This window comes from Dermacentor andersoni, chromosome 3 (assembly GCF_023375885.2).
Source record: "Dermacentor andersoni chromosome 3, qqDerAnde1_hic_scaffold, whole genome shotgun sequence".
Classification (NCBI taxonomy): Eukaryota; Metazoa; Arthropoda; class Arachnida; order Ixodida; family Ixodidae; genus Dermacentor; species Dermacentor andersoni.
The window spans coordinates 96,438,446-96,456,360 of NC_092816.1; the positions used below are offsets into that span (position 1 = coordinate 96,438,446).

The following is a 17,915-nucleotide window of genomic DNA, read 5'->3' on the forward strand; positions in this document are numbered from 1 at the left end:
CACTTGCTACCACCGCTCTACACAAATAACAGTGGACTTGCATGGGTGCTCAGCTCAAAGACACTGTTCTCGTTCGAGCCACGATAGACTTTAATTGCAAGAGAACTATTCCAGCTGCATAGAGGGAAGTTTCACCGCAACCCAGGCGTGTTCAAGAGTTTTCGATCTTGACTAGAACAACTGAACGCGCCAGCACGTTGCAAAACATTGGGGCCAGCAAGATCCACCCATGCAGCTGAGACCCGCTCCCCGTCTGTGGATTTCCAAAACCCTCGAGAGACGCAGCGCACAGCACACATAGAGTGCACACAAGAGAGCGAGAGCTGATACCAGGCAAGGCTCTGTCAAGAGTAGTTCCGACGCATTACGAAAGCTTTCTGTCCAGCTTGAGGTATGTCGAAACAACATATAAGCAAACCTGAGCAACCACTACACGTGAAAACATGTACAGGAATCCGACGAGAACTCAATGACCAACGTCTTTCTCACATGTGTACACAGACACTGCGATGCAGCTGCAACAATGAGGGGCAACGAAAAAGAAGGGGAACATAATTAGAGAAGAAGAAAAAATATACGTCGGAAATCCACTGAGCACATGCGCGTCTATGTACGTCAACGCTGGTCTATTGCGTAAAAACGGGAATCTCATTGTATGTACATTGATAAAACACGCACATATATATATACAGTATATAGAAACCCATGCAACCACAGGAAAGCAATATTTCTCACCAGGTGGGGCGTAAAAATGCTTATAAAAAATAATTCCTAGCACAATGTTTGCCAATACAGAAGTTGTGTAATAACAGAAGGCAAGTCAATGAATTCACAGAGAAGGGGGAAAGAACTAATGACAGCAAAAGGAAACTCAAACATTTGTTTCTGGTCCCTGCACATTAGGATCTCCCAAATATTCACATGCTGTCCACAAACATGGCAAAAATTGCGCAATGTGAGATTGGTTTGATGCAGGATGCAATGGGGAAAGAAACATGTCTGAAATGCCGCTGTACGTGTGGTGAAACTTGCTAAGGAAGAGAGGCATGCTGGAATATCCATCCCTGAACTACACCACATGCAAACCTGCACTTCGTTACGCCCTTGAACACTTGAACAACACTTGAACAAGACTTTGTCTGCCAAGAAAAAAATATGGAATGATTTTACGGAAGCACTACACTTCGGTGGATTTCCACACTGCATTTAGGTTGGCATTCGCCACTTGTTCACTAGAGTCTCATAGGGAACAAAACGGAGAATTACATTGAAAGAAAAGTTGCCATCTAAGCAACAGTACCAGTTAAAAGCACTAACACTGGATGCCGAAAGATACTGAATTCTCAAACAGTCGTGCGCGGAAAGAAACTGTTCGAAAGGAGACTGTCAGGCTAGCAAATAATGACGGGAAAGTAAAAAAGAAGGAAGGTTTGGAGCATGCATCAAGCAAGCTAATTTCAGGTGCAGCAAGGCTTTGTGAACCAGAAGTTTTCATTACAGCAGAATGTGAAACTAAACAAAGCTGCGCCCTGTATACACATTATTGAACAACGAGAAGATGGCAAGAATCGTAAAGTCAAGTACGTTTCGGTGGGAAAGAACCTTTCATAGTCCGATTTGACAAACTCAAACATGTCAAAAAGGAAAAAAAAACGTAGAAAAATAAGGCAAAGAACAGAAAAAACCTAACCAAACGAAGTTTCAACAAAGTGGACTCAAACCATATCTGAGTGACCTTGTCACACAGCCCTCTGCATGTTGCGACTCTTCAGGATGATGCACCAGCAGGCAATAGGCAATGCTAGGAATGAGGATGCGTCTGAATAAAGAAGAGCAAAGCTGGGCGTTGCCATCAACATGAGAGCGGGCGGATGTTAGGACGAGAAAACCCGGCAGAGAAAGGGGATGGCAGGAGAGAGAGAGATGGAGTCCTCGCAAGTGATGAGAACACAAATCTCATCGTTGAGGTGCTCCCAATTTGGACTGCCCCTGCTCACGTCTCCTTTTTCTTGTCCCGCAGTCCTCTCTCGTCGGTGCTCCAGAAAAGAGTGGAATGCCACGTATACGTGTATGACGTAGGCCAAATAGACCCGGTGAATTCCCTGTTCACTTCAGGCTTCTACAATTTATTCGATGTAATTCACACTCCAACCTCAAAAGCTCCACAAATTTTGGCTGGGGACAGAGGAATGTATTGGAGTTGCAAAGGTTAACATCTGAAATGTCATTTTTCAGGGGCTGTAGGATAACTTCGAACGAAGTCCATCCGACGCATGCAAGGAACGACCAACACGCGTCACGTGTCAATTATTGAATCACGAACGAATGTTTTGAAGCATGTGGTCGAAGCGTCATCGAGAAGCATACAGGACATTTGTTTTATGCAGTAGACCTTAATGTTTTATAAACGGCTTTCAACCTATTCCTTGAGCTTACAGGTACGCTTGTCTTTTACTTTCTGTTGATCTCGTATAATCCAGAGGCAGTACTGTACGCAAGTGGGCCTCGGTTTGCGAGTATTGCCTTACCTGCAACAGGAGGTGCAGGATCTGTGGGAAAGCGAACCCGGCCAACGTGCCGCCCGTGTAGTAGATGCCGTTGCCCGAGCCTCGGTATCGCTTGAAGTACTTGCCGATAATCACGTCGTTAGTAGATATCCCGATGCCGTTGCCGATACCTGCAACGACGAGAGATTGAGATCCCGTGAAAAATATTTTGGCAGATGGGACATTCGGGCGTACGCACGACGTATACGTGAAAGGTGTTGAAAGCGGTATACTAAGGCTACAGATTTAAATAATGTAAATTTAGTTCGAAGGAACGGTGCGGGACGCGAAATCGAAGCAATGTAATTCAATATTGTTGGGCCAGTTCGTTAGCCGGTATAGTTAACTTAATCGTAGTGGTAATAAAAATAGATGTGAAGAAGGACACATCATACGCTATAAATGTCGGACGAACATTTGGATAAGAAGTTTAGCTTAAGGAATAAAAAAAAGACACAGAGAGAAAGAGGCCATAATTAAAGATACTATTAAGTGAATGAATGAATCAGTCAGTGATTACGGGCGCGTCGTCTAAATGCGCAACGTCAGAGTAATCAGGAAATTGGGAGACTGAGGTTGTATAGAGGCACCTACAGCATAGTTTTTAGACATGGATAGAAGCATACTCTCTTTGGTAATGTAGGAGGCGCTATGCCACCTTCGTGGCTTCTTTGTCTCTGGGGACAACCGAGACATTCCAAGACATGACGGGCAGGACCTCCATAGGTGCATACACTGCTCTTCAATGACAGTGTGTGCTATCGCGCTTAATGTGATCTACAACGCGCTAGCGCGTGGACAAGCGTGCTCCCAGGTTGGATAGTGTCGTCAATCAACGCGGTGCTCCCGATTTAATGGGATAGAGTTACGCTGTTGTTGCTTCGAGCATCGCCCCTTCTCTCTCCCTCTCCCAGAGTTTCATGTGCCAACTCTCGGTCTGATGAAGACAGTCAGGACAGATGGCGGCCGCTTTTTGTGCGGTGAAATACCGCACATAAGAAAGAGCGAGTTCCCAGCGACGTTTATACTTCGATTCCATTTATAAAGAGAGAAAGGGTAAATTAGGCGTCGAGCAGTACTACAGAAATCTGTGTGACGGCGCATCGAGGGGAGATAAACCAAAGGTGAAATTCTGAGGTGACCGCAGTTCTCACTTTCAGAAGCATAAATGACGCACAGCTCGCACGAAGGGAACCACCCGCCTGTTGTGACTATTTTCGCCAGACAAATATGCCCTCAAGTCTGGGATAACTTGGGAGAGAGGGCAAACTCAGGCACGAAGGGGCGATGTTCGAAACAAGAACAGCGGAACCATCTCTCTTTATGTCGCGAACACGGCGCCAATCGGTTCTTCTATCCAACCTGGGAGAGCGCTCAGCCACGCACTCGGGCGTTATAGCTCATACGGAGCGCGTAAGTACCGATCTCGTGTCTGTGTGGAAGATATATTTCTTTTAATTTAATAAGTTATCTGCGATTAAAAAGCTGATGCCGCTCACGGATGATTATCGAATTAATTCGGATTCACAGTAGGCGTAAGATAAGAGCGCGTGGGTGATATTTAACAATTTTTTTCTCGTTGATATGACTAACCTTATTTTTCTAATAGAACGCCGTTCGCTGGTTACATATAACCGTGCCGGCAGTTTCTCGCAGTCTTCCGTGCCAATTCTCCTTTAAAAATGGTTTAATTGTATGAGGAAAACTCCTCTGCTCGGTATTAATCATAGCCAAAGGTATAATGGACGCCTACCACAAGGAAATAAAATAACAAGACGTTTCGGCAACCGTACGGCAGCATTGTTTCAAGTTTGTCAACGAGGCCTCCGTACTGTTACCGAAACGTCTTGTTAATAATGTTTGTAGCCGGCGATCCTTTTACGTTTGACTCGTTGACAATGACAATGATGAATTATATGACTGACTACAGGGACTCACTATTTTTTCCGCAAAGGAAACAAGCGCTCAAGACATTTATAGATGCGCAAGACAGACGTAGATGTAACCGTCATGAGAGTATCCCGTTAAAGCATTGCATAGAGAAGCTGGAAGGTGTCTCTTTCGTTCGGAGTTCAAGGTACACTCAGAAAAAGCGGGATTGTTTTTGGAACGAAGCCAAGAAAAGAAACTAGCAGCTATATATCTACGTCACTAGACAGCAGCTGAGGCCCCGAAAACTGGAGTGACTCGGTGGCAACGTTTCCAATAGCAGATACGCATGAGGTCTAGATACAGGCAAGGCCACTTGACAAAATGCCGGTACATTTTCTAGCGTCGGCAAGGTTCTAAGTCCTCCTCGTCTGTAGGACAGGAACTTATCGACAGCACACCCGGTGACTACCTGCGGCAGAACCGAACGTACTTACGCGAGACTCCGCGTATGTATGTTCGTAGGTAAAGGTATTGGTGCAAACATGACAAACCGTTTGCACTAGTATTAGCGCCGACAAAATCCCGTGTACGCGTTTACAGCACAAGGGCTTGTCAACGACATACTTGGCGACAACTCCTCTACGCAACGCTCAGTGTAAGTATTACGACAGCTGCTCCATCAAAACGCACAACCTTGTGCGTTTTGATCCAGCGGCTGTTGTAATACAAATGAACTGGTTCCTCAGAGGTCCCGAAGCGGACAAGTCCAGCTACAGAAACGCTGCCGCAAGACCAGCGGCGTTGGCTCCGTAGCTGTATGGCGTTCTGCTGTTGAACACGACGTCGTGGGTTCGATTCCCACCCGCGTTCTGATTAGGGAAAATATAAAAACGCCCGTATTCAGAGGCAGGTGATCAAAATTATACCGGAGACTTCCAATACGCGGAGTCCTTCATGATCCCCGCGTGTGCTGATTTGGGGCATTTTACCTTCAATAAATAATTTTTAACCCTTCGCTCCTGCTTTGGCTTTGTTGGTATTACGCTTCTGCCTTGTTGCGACGAATGCATAGTGACCGCGCATGCTCGCCTTCGAAAGGGAAACGCTTACCGCTGCAGATTCCAAGCAGCAGGAAGACGGCCGTCATGTCCCCGGCGAAGGCGCAGCCTATGGCGCTCACGGCCGTCAAGAGGCTTCCGGTGAAAGACAACGCCATCAGTGGTACATGCTTCGTGAGGAAGCCGACGAGAGGACCTGCCGAATCACGCAAACCATGCGACACACATTCAGTTCGACTCATCTGTTCAGGAATTCAGAATTAAGGAATGATTCCGAGTTGTTTATGGACCTTGATACAGCACAACAGAAACAATGCAATAGATGCAGTGTAGAAGAAAATAATTTACAGCGTTACCAACTCGCTTATCAACACATTTCTGTTAAATCTTTTTCTCCACTGTTGCACGGTATTAATGCGACATCAAAGGCTAACACTGTATATGTTTGGACTTTTGAAGTAGTTTTGAAAACATTATGTTCATCGATTTCCCAAGAAAGGCAAAGCATCGATTGTGATAGCAAATCAGTGGACAGCTTTACGAAGTAAGGATAGCAATTTTATCGGCCGTATGAACTTGGAAGCATTAGCTTACTAACTGAATTAACAGGCATGGTGCCAGCGCGCACAAGCAAACATGAACACATCACACGATGAGCACGGACACACGCTCTCAAAACGCCGGTGTGAGCAAGCGCGGCAGCAGCAGGGAGCGAACTGACACGTTCGTGCGGTCTAGCGCTTCAACGCAAGAGAGGCGAGAACACAGCGAGCACAAAGGTATGAGCTGTCTGCAGATCGCTTTCGAAATACGGCACGCGTGACCGCGCCGCCGCCGTGCAGAGTACGCACTTGTTGGCGCAGTCGAAACTGTCCCTCCCCCACCCTACCACTCTGCCTCCCTGCTTTTCACCCTAATGGCGTGCGAGACTGACCCGCGATCAGGAGTTCCCCCATGTGCCCGGTCGCGAACTGGCAATTGCTGCCGCAGCACGAAGCCGAGTGCCCTCCCTTCCTCCCATCCCCCCAAAGGCCTTTCGCGCGTCGGAAGACGGCGCGTTTGCTCTCCACTTTTCTTAGCGTGCGGCAGATTGGGCCGCGATCGTAGGCTTCCCTCGCGTGCTTTCACTCGCACGTACAGCATACGACACGCGGCGACGGTGTTATCGCCCCTTAACTTCCAATGGAATGTCACGGTGACGACGACAGCTACGGCATAAATACGCTTGGAGTGCCCGTATAATTGAAGAAAAGAGTTATTACTACTGAAAAAAGCGAAGGTCAGATTGAAGTAAAGTCGGATATAGAGAAGGTATGAAGTGGGCAACAGAAACAGCCTAGTGCTGAGACGGAAGTAAAGGGAACAAAATAGGACCAGATCTTGGATTGAGCGAGTTACGTTAAGCTACAGAGAAATGAAGGAGTAGGCAAGAGCAATGTTAAGAAGTCGGCTATAGAGAAGTTATGAATTCGTCAACCGATGCAGCCGAGTGTGGAGAAGGAAACGAAGGAAACAAAATATGACCTGATCATGCGCAGGGTGAGTTGCGTTGAACTACTGGGAAATGAAGAAGTCGGCAACAGAGACATGAAGAAGTCGGCTATAAAGAAGTTATGAATTCGGCAACAGATGTAGCCGAGTGCGGAGAAGGAAGTGAAAGGAGCAAAATGGGACCACAGCGTGCATTGAGCGAGTTGCGTAGAGCTACATGGAAATGAAGGAGTCAGCAACAGATACAGCTGAGTGCGGAGAAGGAAGGGAAGGGAACCAAACATCACCAGATTATACATTGGACGAGCTGCGTTGAGCTACATGGAAATGAAGTCTGCTACAGAGAAGTGGAGAAGTTGGCTATATAGAGAAGTTATGAATTCGTCAACAGATGCAGTCGAGTGCGGAGAAGGAAGGCAAGGGAGCAAAATGGGATGTGCGCGCGCATTGAGCGAGTTGCGTTGAGCTGCAGGGAAGTAAAGAAGTTGGCAACAGAAAATTTAAGAAGTCGGCTACAGGAAGTGATGAATAAGTCAGCGCCAGAAGATGCCACGCGAGGAATTTTCAGCCTTCGTTGCTTGAGCCCAGGAGCCGTCGCATGCTGTTGAGCATGCGACGGAAGGGCGACGATCTCGAAGCTCCTCGGAGGTGAACAGGTGCTGGAGACGCCCGCTGTCAGGTGCCGTGATGCGGTCCAAGATACTCTGCTACATTTGTTAGTTCGGGGCATCCCCCAAAGGTGCAGCGATGACGTCCACCACCTCGTGTCTTTAGCGTCCGCGCGTAGCGGTGTCGGTTAAGACATGAAGAAGTGAAGTTATTTCACTAAACATGAAGGAAAGATCACCTTATCACTGATTCGCACATATGCGTGGGATGCGCCGATTATTATAATTTCTTTTTTAAGTTGGCGCCCGGAACCTCATTACTGGTGCGTTAACTTGCTTTACGTCAAGAATTTTAGAACTGTTTTCATGTGCTCGGGCCCTTGTAGAGAAGTTCTCGGAGCTTCCTACGTCGAGTAATTTTCGAATGCAACGAAGTCCCTCTTTAACGTTAAGCTCGCGAGTAGACGCAACCAACAAAAAGTAGATCTGACGTCGCGGTGAGCAATTGCGTAAATTACGAACGCTACCGCCACCAGTCCTTCACTTCTACGTCTTTTCCCCATGTCTTGAAGACTGTTCGCATGGTAACGGTGGTCATTCTGCTATCAGAAATTCGTTAAATATCAACGAAGACTTCACGAAGGTTTCTCTTCTTAACGCTATAGCGTTGAAACGGCGTAAGTGTTTGTCCAGCTCTCCTCCAAACTGTGCTGCTGACCAGCATATACTATTGCCATAAAGTATCACGTGGTCGCGAACAAGCTTGAGTCAAACTTTAAAGAGATCCTTATCCCCGTCACTTCTACGTACAAGGATTGATGGCTCTTACTTGAATGTTATCCGACAAACTTGCCAGCTGTTATTCTGCTTTTACATAAGCATGCCGCCCCGTGACTGCTCGTCGTTTTCCCACGCCTCGCAACACGGTGTAAGATACATAGTATATATCTTATTTACCTTATATCTTATATATATATATATCTTATATAGTGCTGCTTTCCTCCGTTTTCGTGGTTGGTCGGTGAACGGTGGTCGATGGCTGGTGGTCGGACTCAGAAAGGAAAACGCTCGTTTATTCGTATGGTCCATTTGCTGGTTCGTTCGCTTGCTCGCTCTCTCGTTATTTAGTTCGTTCCGGTTATTCGCTTACATTGACACTAATTGTCTATTATTTCTGCGCAGTTTCTTTAGTGGCTCCCTCTGGAAAGATAACATGGTGATGACAAACGTTACTATTGTGCAGTTTGACAGATGGCGCGAACTCTGCGTGAAGTATATATACACTTAGCTGCTAGTCTTCGCAAAGAGATGACTTACCGATCAGCCAGGCGATGCTGGTGCCGACGCTGAGCACCCAGCTGCTTTGTTCGCGTGTGGCGCCGAACGCGTGGACTAGGGCGACGTAGATGACTCCCGTGGAGCGACGAACGAGACTACTCCAGAGCAGGTTCCAGCCGCAGGCGACAGCCACCAGCCAGGATCGCATGTCGTCAGGTTCAGCTGGCGGCGGCCGCCCTTTCCGCTCGTGCTGCTGCTGAGACTGTCGCAGCTGCTGACGCCCCTGGCTTCCCTCCATGCCTTTATAGGTGACCCGCGTGCAAGTCTCCGAAGTAGGAAACAGCTTCTAGAACTGATGGCTGGCAGTCATCTTCTTATTCAGTCGGTAGTCATGCCGGCCGAGAATTTTTGTAGAGCCATCTGCGAGAGCCAGGCATGCAGGAGAAACCAGTAAACTCGATGTTCTTAAGGGAAATTTGCTTGCTCGCGCTGTAACGGTCAGAGAAACGGCGTTATCTTTATTGGCCACCTGCCTCAACGGAAGCTCGTCTTCCGAAGGAATGAAAACTGAACACTTTGATAGATGTGTTCGCTTTGAGTTTTAAAGCCGTTGCATGCACCATTCCTTTGTCTCCTATACAACGAATATCGGTCACACGCAGCCTGTACATGTATACCCGTGTCGATGCCAACTTATTTCACGCATTGTAACATAGTAACATTAGTATCCTTGAAGCGCTGCTACTGGACGTATGCCATCGTCCATACGATGCGATCACCTATATTTCCCAAAAAGTGCAAATTCTTACTGCGAGAGTCGACGAACTAATTGTCTTCAAATCAAATGGCAACGCCGTGTCTTCCAAGTGCCTGCCTGCGTGTCGTCTACGGCTCAGTGTGGCTCTTCCTTTCTCACGTCTGCCATGTGAATACGCACAACGCAGGCCTTATCTCTCACCGGAATCTTTTAAGCATTTTGTCGCGAAACAGAATTCCCCACTGGAGATAGCTAGAATGCCACTGCAGGATGGGGTAATTAAACTGACGTGCAACCAAAGTAATTCGTTGTGCGGAAGCAGTGGATACAGCAGACTGGTAGCTGTTTGCGGCGATAATCTCCCACAAATCGTAATCAATCAGCTGTCTTGTTTGCGCAGCATGTTTTGGTGATTTTGCATTCACTTTTTTCTGCGTTCACAGGGCTGCGAGTGCGTATAATCTCTGTTCTGAGGGATACGATATACTTGGATCTATTTATTAAAATTCTGTACACTTCGCTGTTTCTGAAGAACACAGGCATTTTCGAAGTTGGAAGTGTGGTATTTCAAGCAATATAATCACATTTCCCACGAGCCAACACTGAAGGAGAAACTAGCCTCCTTACTGGGCCTTCGTCTCGTAGGGCGTGGAGGACGCAGTGACTCACAATAACATAGACAATGATTAAACATTCGCATACATATCCAACAGAATTATTACAAAATGCCGTACGTAAAAAAATTCAGAACATTGAATAATTGTTCAGTGGGACACACGGATAATATGACTGCTAAATATTTGTGTTGTGTATCAGCTGGTATGTGGCCGTCTATGTAGTTATACATTGGGTTCTGCAAATCAGCCTCTTTTTCGAGTGAAGAGGACACAGGAGCTTTTAATAGGATTCAGTTTAAAGGAGTCTGCAAGAAGGGAATAAAGCTCGGTAAGCACAGGGGTTCTGCGTTTACGCAGTAACATTTAATGCCCCCATGTCTAATCGTCTTGAGCTGAAAAGCGCTGAGCATACAATACGCGCTAACGATGTGTTTTTAAAGAATTACATCGCTACGCGACCCGGAAAGGTCTGAAATTTTAACCCGAACGCCGTTTTCCCTTTTTGTCGCGGCGACCACGCTCCAAGCCGGACAGTGACGTAGTTGCGTCCCTATGCCTACGTAGCCGAGTCCGAAGTGTGACGTCGCTCGTGGTGACACGTTATTCTGAAAATTATTCAAGGCAACATCTGTTATTTGTGTATTCTGTTGCTTGAAATGACGAATTAAAGTTTAGAGAAATAATAAAAGACACAAACGGAATGTCTGCGTGATTTTTGTTTTATTTTGCACCAAAGCAAGAGAAATGTACTTCCGCTTCGTCTGCTTGTTCCCACGGTCGTGCAATCACGTGCGAAGGTACCGAATCTATGCCATTGTCTACTGTGTTCCAGCGCGTGTTCACGCTCTGTGATCTGCTTGTTCTGCCTCGGTATTGGTGTAGCATTGAATTACAACGTATATGTAAATTGGTAGCGAAGATTCCATAGAAGCCCACATGTCAAGAAAATGGCGGCTCGAGAGCTCAAGACTCTCCTCAGCTGAAACATCAGCGTGTCCTTTAACCATAGGAGTGGCGCATGTCTTAATGTGAACATAATTAGGTTGTTATTGACGGCAATTGCTCCAGTAGCTTCCCTAGAAAAGTGAGCGAATAGAATCAGTGACACTGCCATATAGGGTTCAAAAGAAACTTCACTTTTGTTCGTCTAAAATAATGAAACCAATATAATTGACCCAACAAAACATGTTTGAATGCATGAGAAGTACTATGGCCAGCAGGCAGTCGTAATGTATTGCAACATATGCGGATCCTTTTCACAGAATCATTCGTAATTCCTTGCGACACCATCCATTCATATGCAACAGTTATCAGACAGGACAACCAGCAGGCAGTCGTAATGTATTGCAACATATGCGGATCCTTTTCACAGAATCATTCGTAATTCCTTGCGACACCATCCATTCATATGCAACAGTTATCAGACAGGACAACATCGCCCTACGTTATCATTTAGGAAACATTCGACTTACTAATTCTGCTGCCCGTCGGACACTCAGAGCCTGTGTTATGGAGAGTAAACGAACATAGCGCGACGTTTCTTCGCGGAGCTTTCCGCATTATTGTCATGACGAGAGAAGCGCGTAGAATACTGCAGCGTGAATTTTCACGATAGCAAAAAACCTGCCCTCACACGTTTCGCGAATGAATGCGGTGCACTAGGTCACGCAAAATTTGAATTGGAGCGCATGATACACTTTGAACAAACACGCAAGGAAATAAAGAAACTCGGATGAAACCACCGCGTTCAAGTGTGCAATGTCATTCCGCACGACATACTAGCTGGCTTGCACAGCCTTGCCAAGTCTTGTGCCAGATTCACTGGTTGGTTGGGGTCACCAAGGAAGAACTAATAAATTGAGAAATAGAAAAAATTACCACTTGTTGTTTTGGCACAGCAAACATACTTGAAATGAAATATTTATTCGTACAACAGCATTCTGATGAAAACTTTCCGAACGTTTTTTTTTTCGCATAGGTTTTCTAGTTTCACTGTTTGTCCCTCCCTCACGTAGTCGCGCTTCAATCGTGCACCACTAACTGATACCTCTAGCGATGGGTTTTTTCACGCTTTTGGTTCCAAGCTTCGCGACCTATTTAGATAGACCTTGTTGAATAATACCGCTAGTCATGTGTCCTTGTGCACAGCGCGCAAAATCTTGCGCTCCGTGAAACTAGACATCGGAAGAGCTCGCGCGCAACGCCATCAGCGGAAGTGCGCAGCGCCGCAAAGCAAAAAAAAAAAAAAAAGCGAGGAGAAAAAGAAATGAAGGCGGGGCCCGTGACGTAGGCGTCACGCGATGCTCGAGGTCCGGTATGGGAGAACGCAGGAAGGGAATTTCGCTTGCGGAGGCTAGACGCGGCGAGCGGAGAGAGTGTCTCGCTTTGCAGTGGAGCTTGCCTTGTGAAATTATGGCTTCGCGGCCCTGAAATATTTATATCTCGGCTATTAATGAGCCGATTCGAAAAATTTTTGCGGCAGAACACTCCCCAGAAGACACCCAATAACTTCCAGTGCATAACCAAAATTTCCTATGCAGCTTGGTGAGGGGTTCTTTAAGGCTTTTACGACGCTTAGTGACTAAAGGTAATGGTTTCTTGAAGCTTTAATTTCCTTATGTGTTTTACAGCCGACAATAGCGCATAGGCCTCCGCAGTAAAGACACTTGTTTCCGGGCGAAAGGCATCGGTTTCAGAGAAGGTCGGTACGATTGCTGCATAAAACATGCGCCAGCATATGACTTAGAAGAGTGAGTGTAAAACTCTATGCACGAGTACTTCGATTGAAGTCTTAGGAAATACATTCGAATGTGTGCATCTAGGGCGGGTTTTTTCATCTCTACGAATGATGTATCGCATTATACGAGCTGCCACTGTCACGGCGGCAATGGCTTCGCTGGGAACGTCAGGTTATGCTCGAGAATTGGAACTCCCATTTCCTCAGAAAGCTTTCTTACGCTCAGAGAGAATGGTTCTCTAGCTGCTTGTCGGTCATTAAACTGCGTTGCAGATCTGACGTCATGTATGGCTATATAAGAGGTATGGTCGCGGTTTGCTTTAACTTTCTGAAAGTACATGAAACTGGAGTACGACATCTGAGTATGAAGCGGCCACTCATTACCTTCAGCGTATAGACTTCTACAGGAGTTGTCCTGAAGACACCGGTCGCCAAGCGGATATCTAGGTGGTGAACAGGGTCAAGCATCTTCAAGGCGCACTACACTATACACTATGGCCCCATGCACTGTGGCCCCATAGTCTAAGTGCGTACGTATGAGACTTTTGTACACGTTCATCAGATACTTCCAGTCGCTGCCCCATGTTGTATCTGAGAAAATTTTAAGAAGGTTCATTGTTTTTAGACATTCCTCTTTGAGGGGTTTTAAGTGTGTAATGAAGGTTAATTTCGAGTCTAATATGACACCTAAAAATTTGTGTTGTGTGGTATCTGCTGTCTATGTAGTTTTACATTGGGCTATGTAAATAAGTCTCTTTTTCGTTTGAAAAGGACACAGGAGCTTTAAAGAGGATTCAATTTAAAGCCGTTTCCTTCTGGCCATTTACACACTTTGTTCAAGCCAAGCCGGACATGGCTCTCAAAAACAGCATGGTTACATGACTTTAAACCTAATGGCACGTTACCTACGTATACTGAATAAAACATACTCTGCGGTAAAGATAAGCGCATGGAATGCATTTTGACGATAAAAAGGGTACAGCCTAATACCCCACCTTGCGGACCCCGATTTCTTACGTAAATGGCCTGGACAGGCTATTGTCAGCCATAACACAAAATGTATGGTGTGATAAGTAGCTTTCAATTACATTAAGCATATTGCCTCAAATACCACTTCCGAAAGGTCTCGCAAAATCCCATATCTCCAAGGTGCGTGAAATGCCTTTTCCATGTCTAAGAAAATAGTAAGAAAGAACTGCTTATGCATAAAGGCGTCGTGAATGTTTGCCTCAATGCACACGATATGGTCAGTATAGTCGACCGACCCTCGCTTAAGCCGCAGTGATAAGGGTCAAGCATTTTCTTCGATTGAAGGAAATGTAAAAGACGACGATTTATTATTTTCTCGAAGAGTTTGCATAAACAACTCGTGAGTGCTTTTGGACGGTATTTGAAGCGTCGGATTGGTCTTTGCCCTGTTTCAAGACCGGGACTACGATAGCTTCTTTCCATGAGGTTGGACGGTATCCAGCAGCCCAAGTAAATAAATAAATAAATAAATAAATAAATAAATAAATTAGAAAAACGAAGACGTAACCAATTTTACAGCGAAGCTGCTGAGGGCTAGTTCCCCCAGGAGCGTGTCCATGTGTCGACACAAAACTTCCCTTACGTGGGCCGATCCTGAAGATAGTGTAATACCCGGCTGACCCGCGGCGGAGGTGAGCAGCCGTTAAGCACTCCCCATACGTGAGCCGTTCCCGAAGATAGCGCAATGTCGTGCTGACTGGCGGTGGAGGTGCATTCCGCCATTAAGGGGCTCACATAAACAGCTGCGCTGATCATCCTTCACAGATTGGAAGGGCACTTAGTTTCATTGGCTTAAGTTCTGCTACTTGCCTGTATTTAACGATTGATTCCGAGTAGCGTATGAAGCTTGATACACGCGCGAGATATATGCCGAGGGCGTCGGTCTGGTTTTGCAAGGTATGTCATTGGTCATCGATCAAAGGTAATGAGCGATTTTCTGCCCTTTTAGCCTTCTCAGCCCATTACATACTTTACCGTCCTGGGTATAGAAATTGATGCTTGCGAGTCACCTCTGCCAGCATGCTCTTCTAGGCTGCCGCCTCGTGCGCCGTCCTTATGACTTCGTATGTTTAAATGCAGTGAGATTTTCCGACATGCATTGCATATTGGCGCAGTGTGCTCCATGCCTTATTTTGTCTCTCTCGTGCCTCTCTGCTGGCTTCATTCCACCAAGAAACATGTCTCTTACATGATTGGCTGTTTGTTTGTGGAATGAACTTTACGGCTGCATCAATAATATAAGCGTTAAATTATCGCCACATGGTAGTGACGGTCAAGAACACAGTGGCAAAACTGTGCATGAAACTCTTTATTGCGTGAACCTGTGCCCTGAAAAAACAGGCTACACTCAAAGCACAGCAATAGCGGTGAACACAGTCGGCCATTGTGGAAAATCTGATCAGCGGGTCAAGCGCGTCGGCTTTTATACGTGAGCCATCGAACATTCCAGAGTAACCGCTGGTGCTCGCGTGTCTTCCAGAAAGCAGTGCACAATTCGTGTCGCGCACACGATCAATTACACAAGGTTGGGTGACAAGAGACTGCGGATAGAACCATCGATAACATTCCCGAAACTTCCGAGGCTTCCGATACATGCGGGCGCGACCTGTTCTTAGCGATAACATTTGTTCGACGGCGAAAAGTGGTCAGCCAAGAAAGATAAGCAAGTAGACGTGTCAATATGCTTCAGCGTCATCTATGCTGAAGTCGCGTATAATATCTTGTGATAAGCAAATAGATTCCTTAAAACGCTTCCCGTCAGCCGTGTCAAGCTTCCAGCGAGGAACATGCGGAGGGATGTCGTGTCGTGGTAGTAAGTTCAGAGTCACCGGGAAATGGCCACTCCCAAACGGATTTTCTATTACTTTGCATTCTAAGTAGAAAAAGTACGGATGATCCAAGTGCTAAATCTATCGATGAATATGAATAGTGTGCAATATTATAGCAGGTAGGTTCCTTCCTATTAAATAGGAACACGCCACACGTGATAAGAAAGGTTTCGATCAGTCGACTGCTCAAATCAGTCCACGAGTCTTCCCAAAGACTGTTATGAGCATTGAGAGGGCCATCAGGCAGACGGGGCATGACAGATCCACGCGCCTACTCGGCTACGTCGTGTCGCAACACACCAAGCGCCTGCTGACGCAGAAGCCCCTGCGGGCGATGGCAACATTAGTGAACCGTCTGAAGACGAACAAGAAATGCTTAACGACAACGGTGGCAATATAGTAATCCGACGCTCTGCAGCCACACGTTGCATCACTCTCGGGTTTCGACACGAAGCATGTTATCTCCATAACATAGGGTCGGCCGTACTTGCAACGTTGAGCCGGAGGAAGTGCGAAGAAGAAAATTAGCGATTTTCACTAAGCACATGTTGAATTCATGTTAAATGAATGTTTTATTTTTGATGGATGTGCTTATACCATGCTCTGTCGGAGGCCGTACGGCACCAGATCGTTACAACGAAGTGACCTGTATATAACGAGATATTTTGAACGTCCTGAGCGCTTCGTTATCAAGGCGTTTGGCTGTCGCTGATTTCAAGTAAGTACTTTAGCTGTAAGGATTCCCCCTGTCAGGCATGCATTAATTCTACACATTAATTCTTACATCTAAATACGCTTGGAAAAATACGAGATGCGAGTGAACTTCTACGGGATCCTTATTGCTTTCCCGAAGTTTGCCGGCGCAAGTCTCTTGGTCGTCATCTGTTTAATTTTAGGTGCAACGAGCAGAGCTTATCTGCACCGTGACATGCACGATGTTCTAATACAGTTCCTTGCATAAATATGGGTGCTGGTGCAAAATACTGGAACTCCTGCTGAACATCCTGCACACTACCCGAGTTCGCGAGCGAGGAGGACTGGATAGTCAGGCAATGCCATATATACAACGTCATATTTTGGTCTCATTAGCCCTTCTGCACAACGCTATATATCTTATCGCAACTGGTTGACGAGACTCACCAGGAAAATCCACAGGACGTAGTTCTTGGTTGAAGAACAAATTGGGCTCTCGTGCACTACACGCGAGATCTTTCTTCGCACGATCGGTTCGCCGATGAATGGCACGCATCTCCAAAACACCGCCACTTGCGACGTGTGCCCGGGGTCGAGCCAGCTGCCTTGCTTCGGCAAACGTGGCGTCCTGACGCCCTTCGCTCTCGGGTGTCCACTTTCTACAAGTCGGGAAAGCGCGTGAAATGCGAACGGAAAAAAACAAGAAAGATAAGAAAGGGTGAGCGGCGTTTCCACGACCAGCCGCCTCGCCGCGGAAGGCCTATAATACTTAAGCTCGCGCTCTCCCGCGTCAGTAGTCTTGTATTAGTTTGAGCACTGCGCTTATGATACTTCTTGTTTTCTTGCTTGTGCGCTGCTTGTTCGTTCAGGATCAAACCTAGGACGATCTCCCAAGTATTTGGTTGTTTTTTCCTCCCCATCGTAAATCTGGACAAGTGCAAACATGGCGTCGAACTTGAGGTGGTAGTGATACCTCATGTCCCTCATCATTTCATTCAGGAAAGCGCAAGAATTACGCACGAAGAAGCGTAATTCTCTTAATTGTGTGTTAGCTTATTTTTATTTATTTATTTCTGCGAAGCTGACGGGTATATTGCGGATCTATTATCTTATTTCTGATATTTTTTTCGTATCTTTATTTTTTTATTAGCCTAATAACCATCTCGATTATAGGCGTACCTTCCACAGCAGTTTATGATGCCAAATTTCGTTATCATCATGAGCATGATAGCTGCCGTTTGCAGGGCCGCGCCCATCACCTCATTTCCGCGAAGTGCGACAGAGCGCGCGGCCATGAGACCATTTTCACGGCGTTCCCACGGGAGCCGCCATGTTTGATCACGTGGTAACTTGTGCATTAGTTGGCTCAGTTGTCTGCGCTGCCTCCGTGTTTACAATGG

At 46.4% G+C, this 17,915-nt stretch overlaps 1 protein-coding gene across 1 annotated transcript in view; it reads right to left on the minus strand.

The window, feature by feature from the left end:
- Positions 1–17,463, minus strand: part of LOC126541955 (uncharacterized) — a 36,070-nt gene extending 18,607 nt beyond the window's left edge. The window contains exons 1-4 of the mRNA XM_050188929.3: positions 16,963–17,463; positions 8,893–9,273; positions 5,529–5,672; positions 2,529–2,677 (exon numbers count right to left, since the gene is read on the minus strand). Coding sequence (XP_050044886.1) covers positions 2,529–2,677; positions 5,529–5,672; positions 8,893–9,151 — 552 coding nt within the window. The 5' untranslated portion in view covers positions 9,152–9,273; positions 16,963–17,463. The remainder of the gene's footprint in view (positions 1–2,528; positions 2,678–5,528; positions 5,673–8,892; positions 9,274–16,962) is intronic.
- Positions 17,464–17,915: the final 452 nt, after the last annotated feature.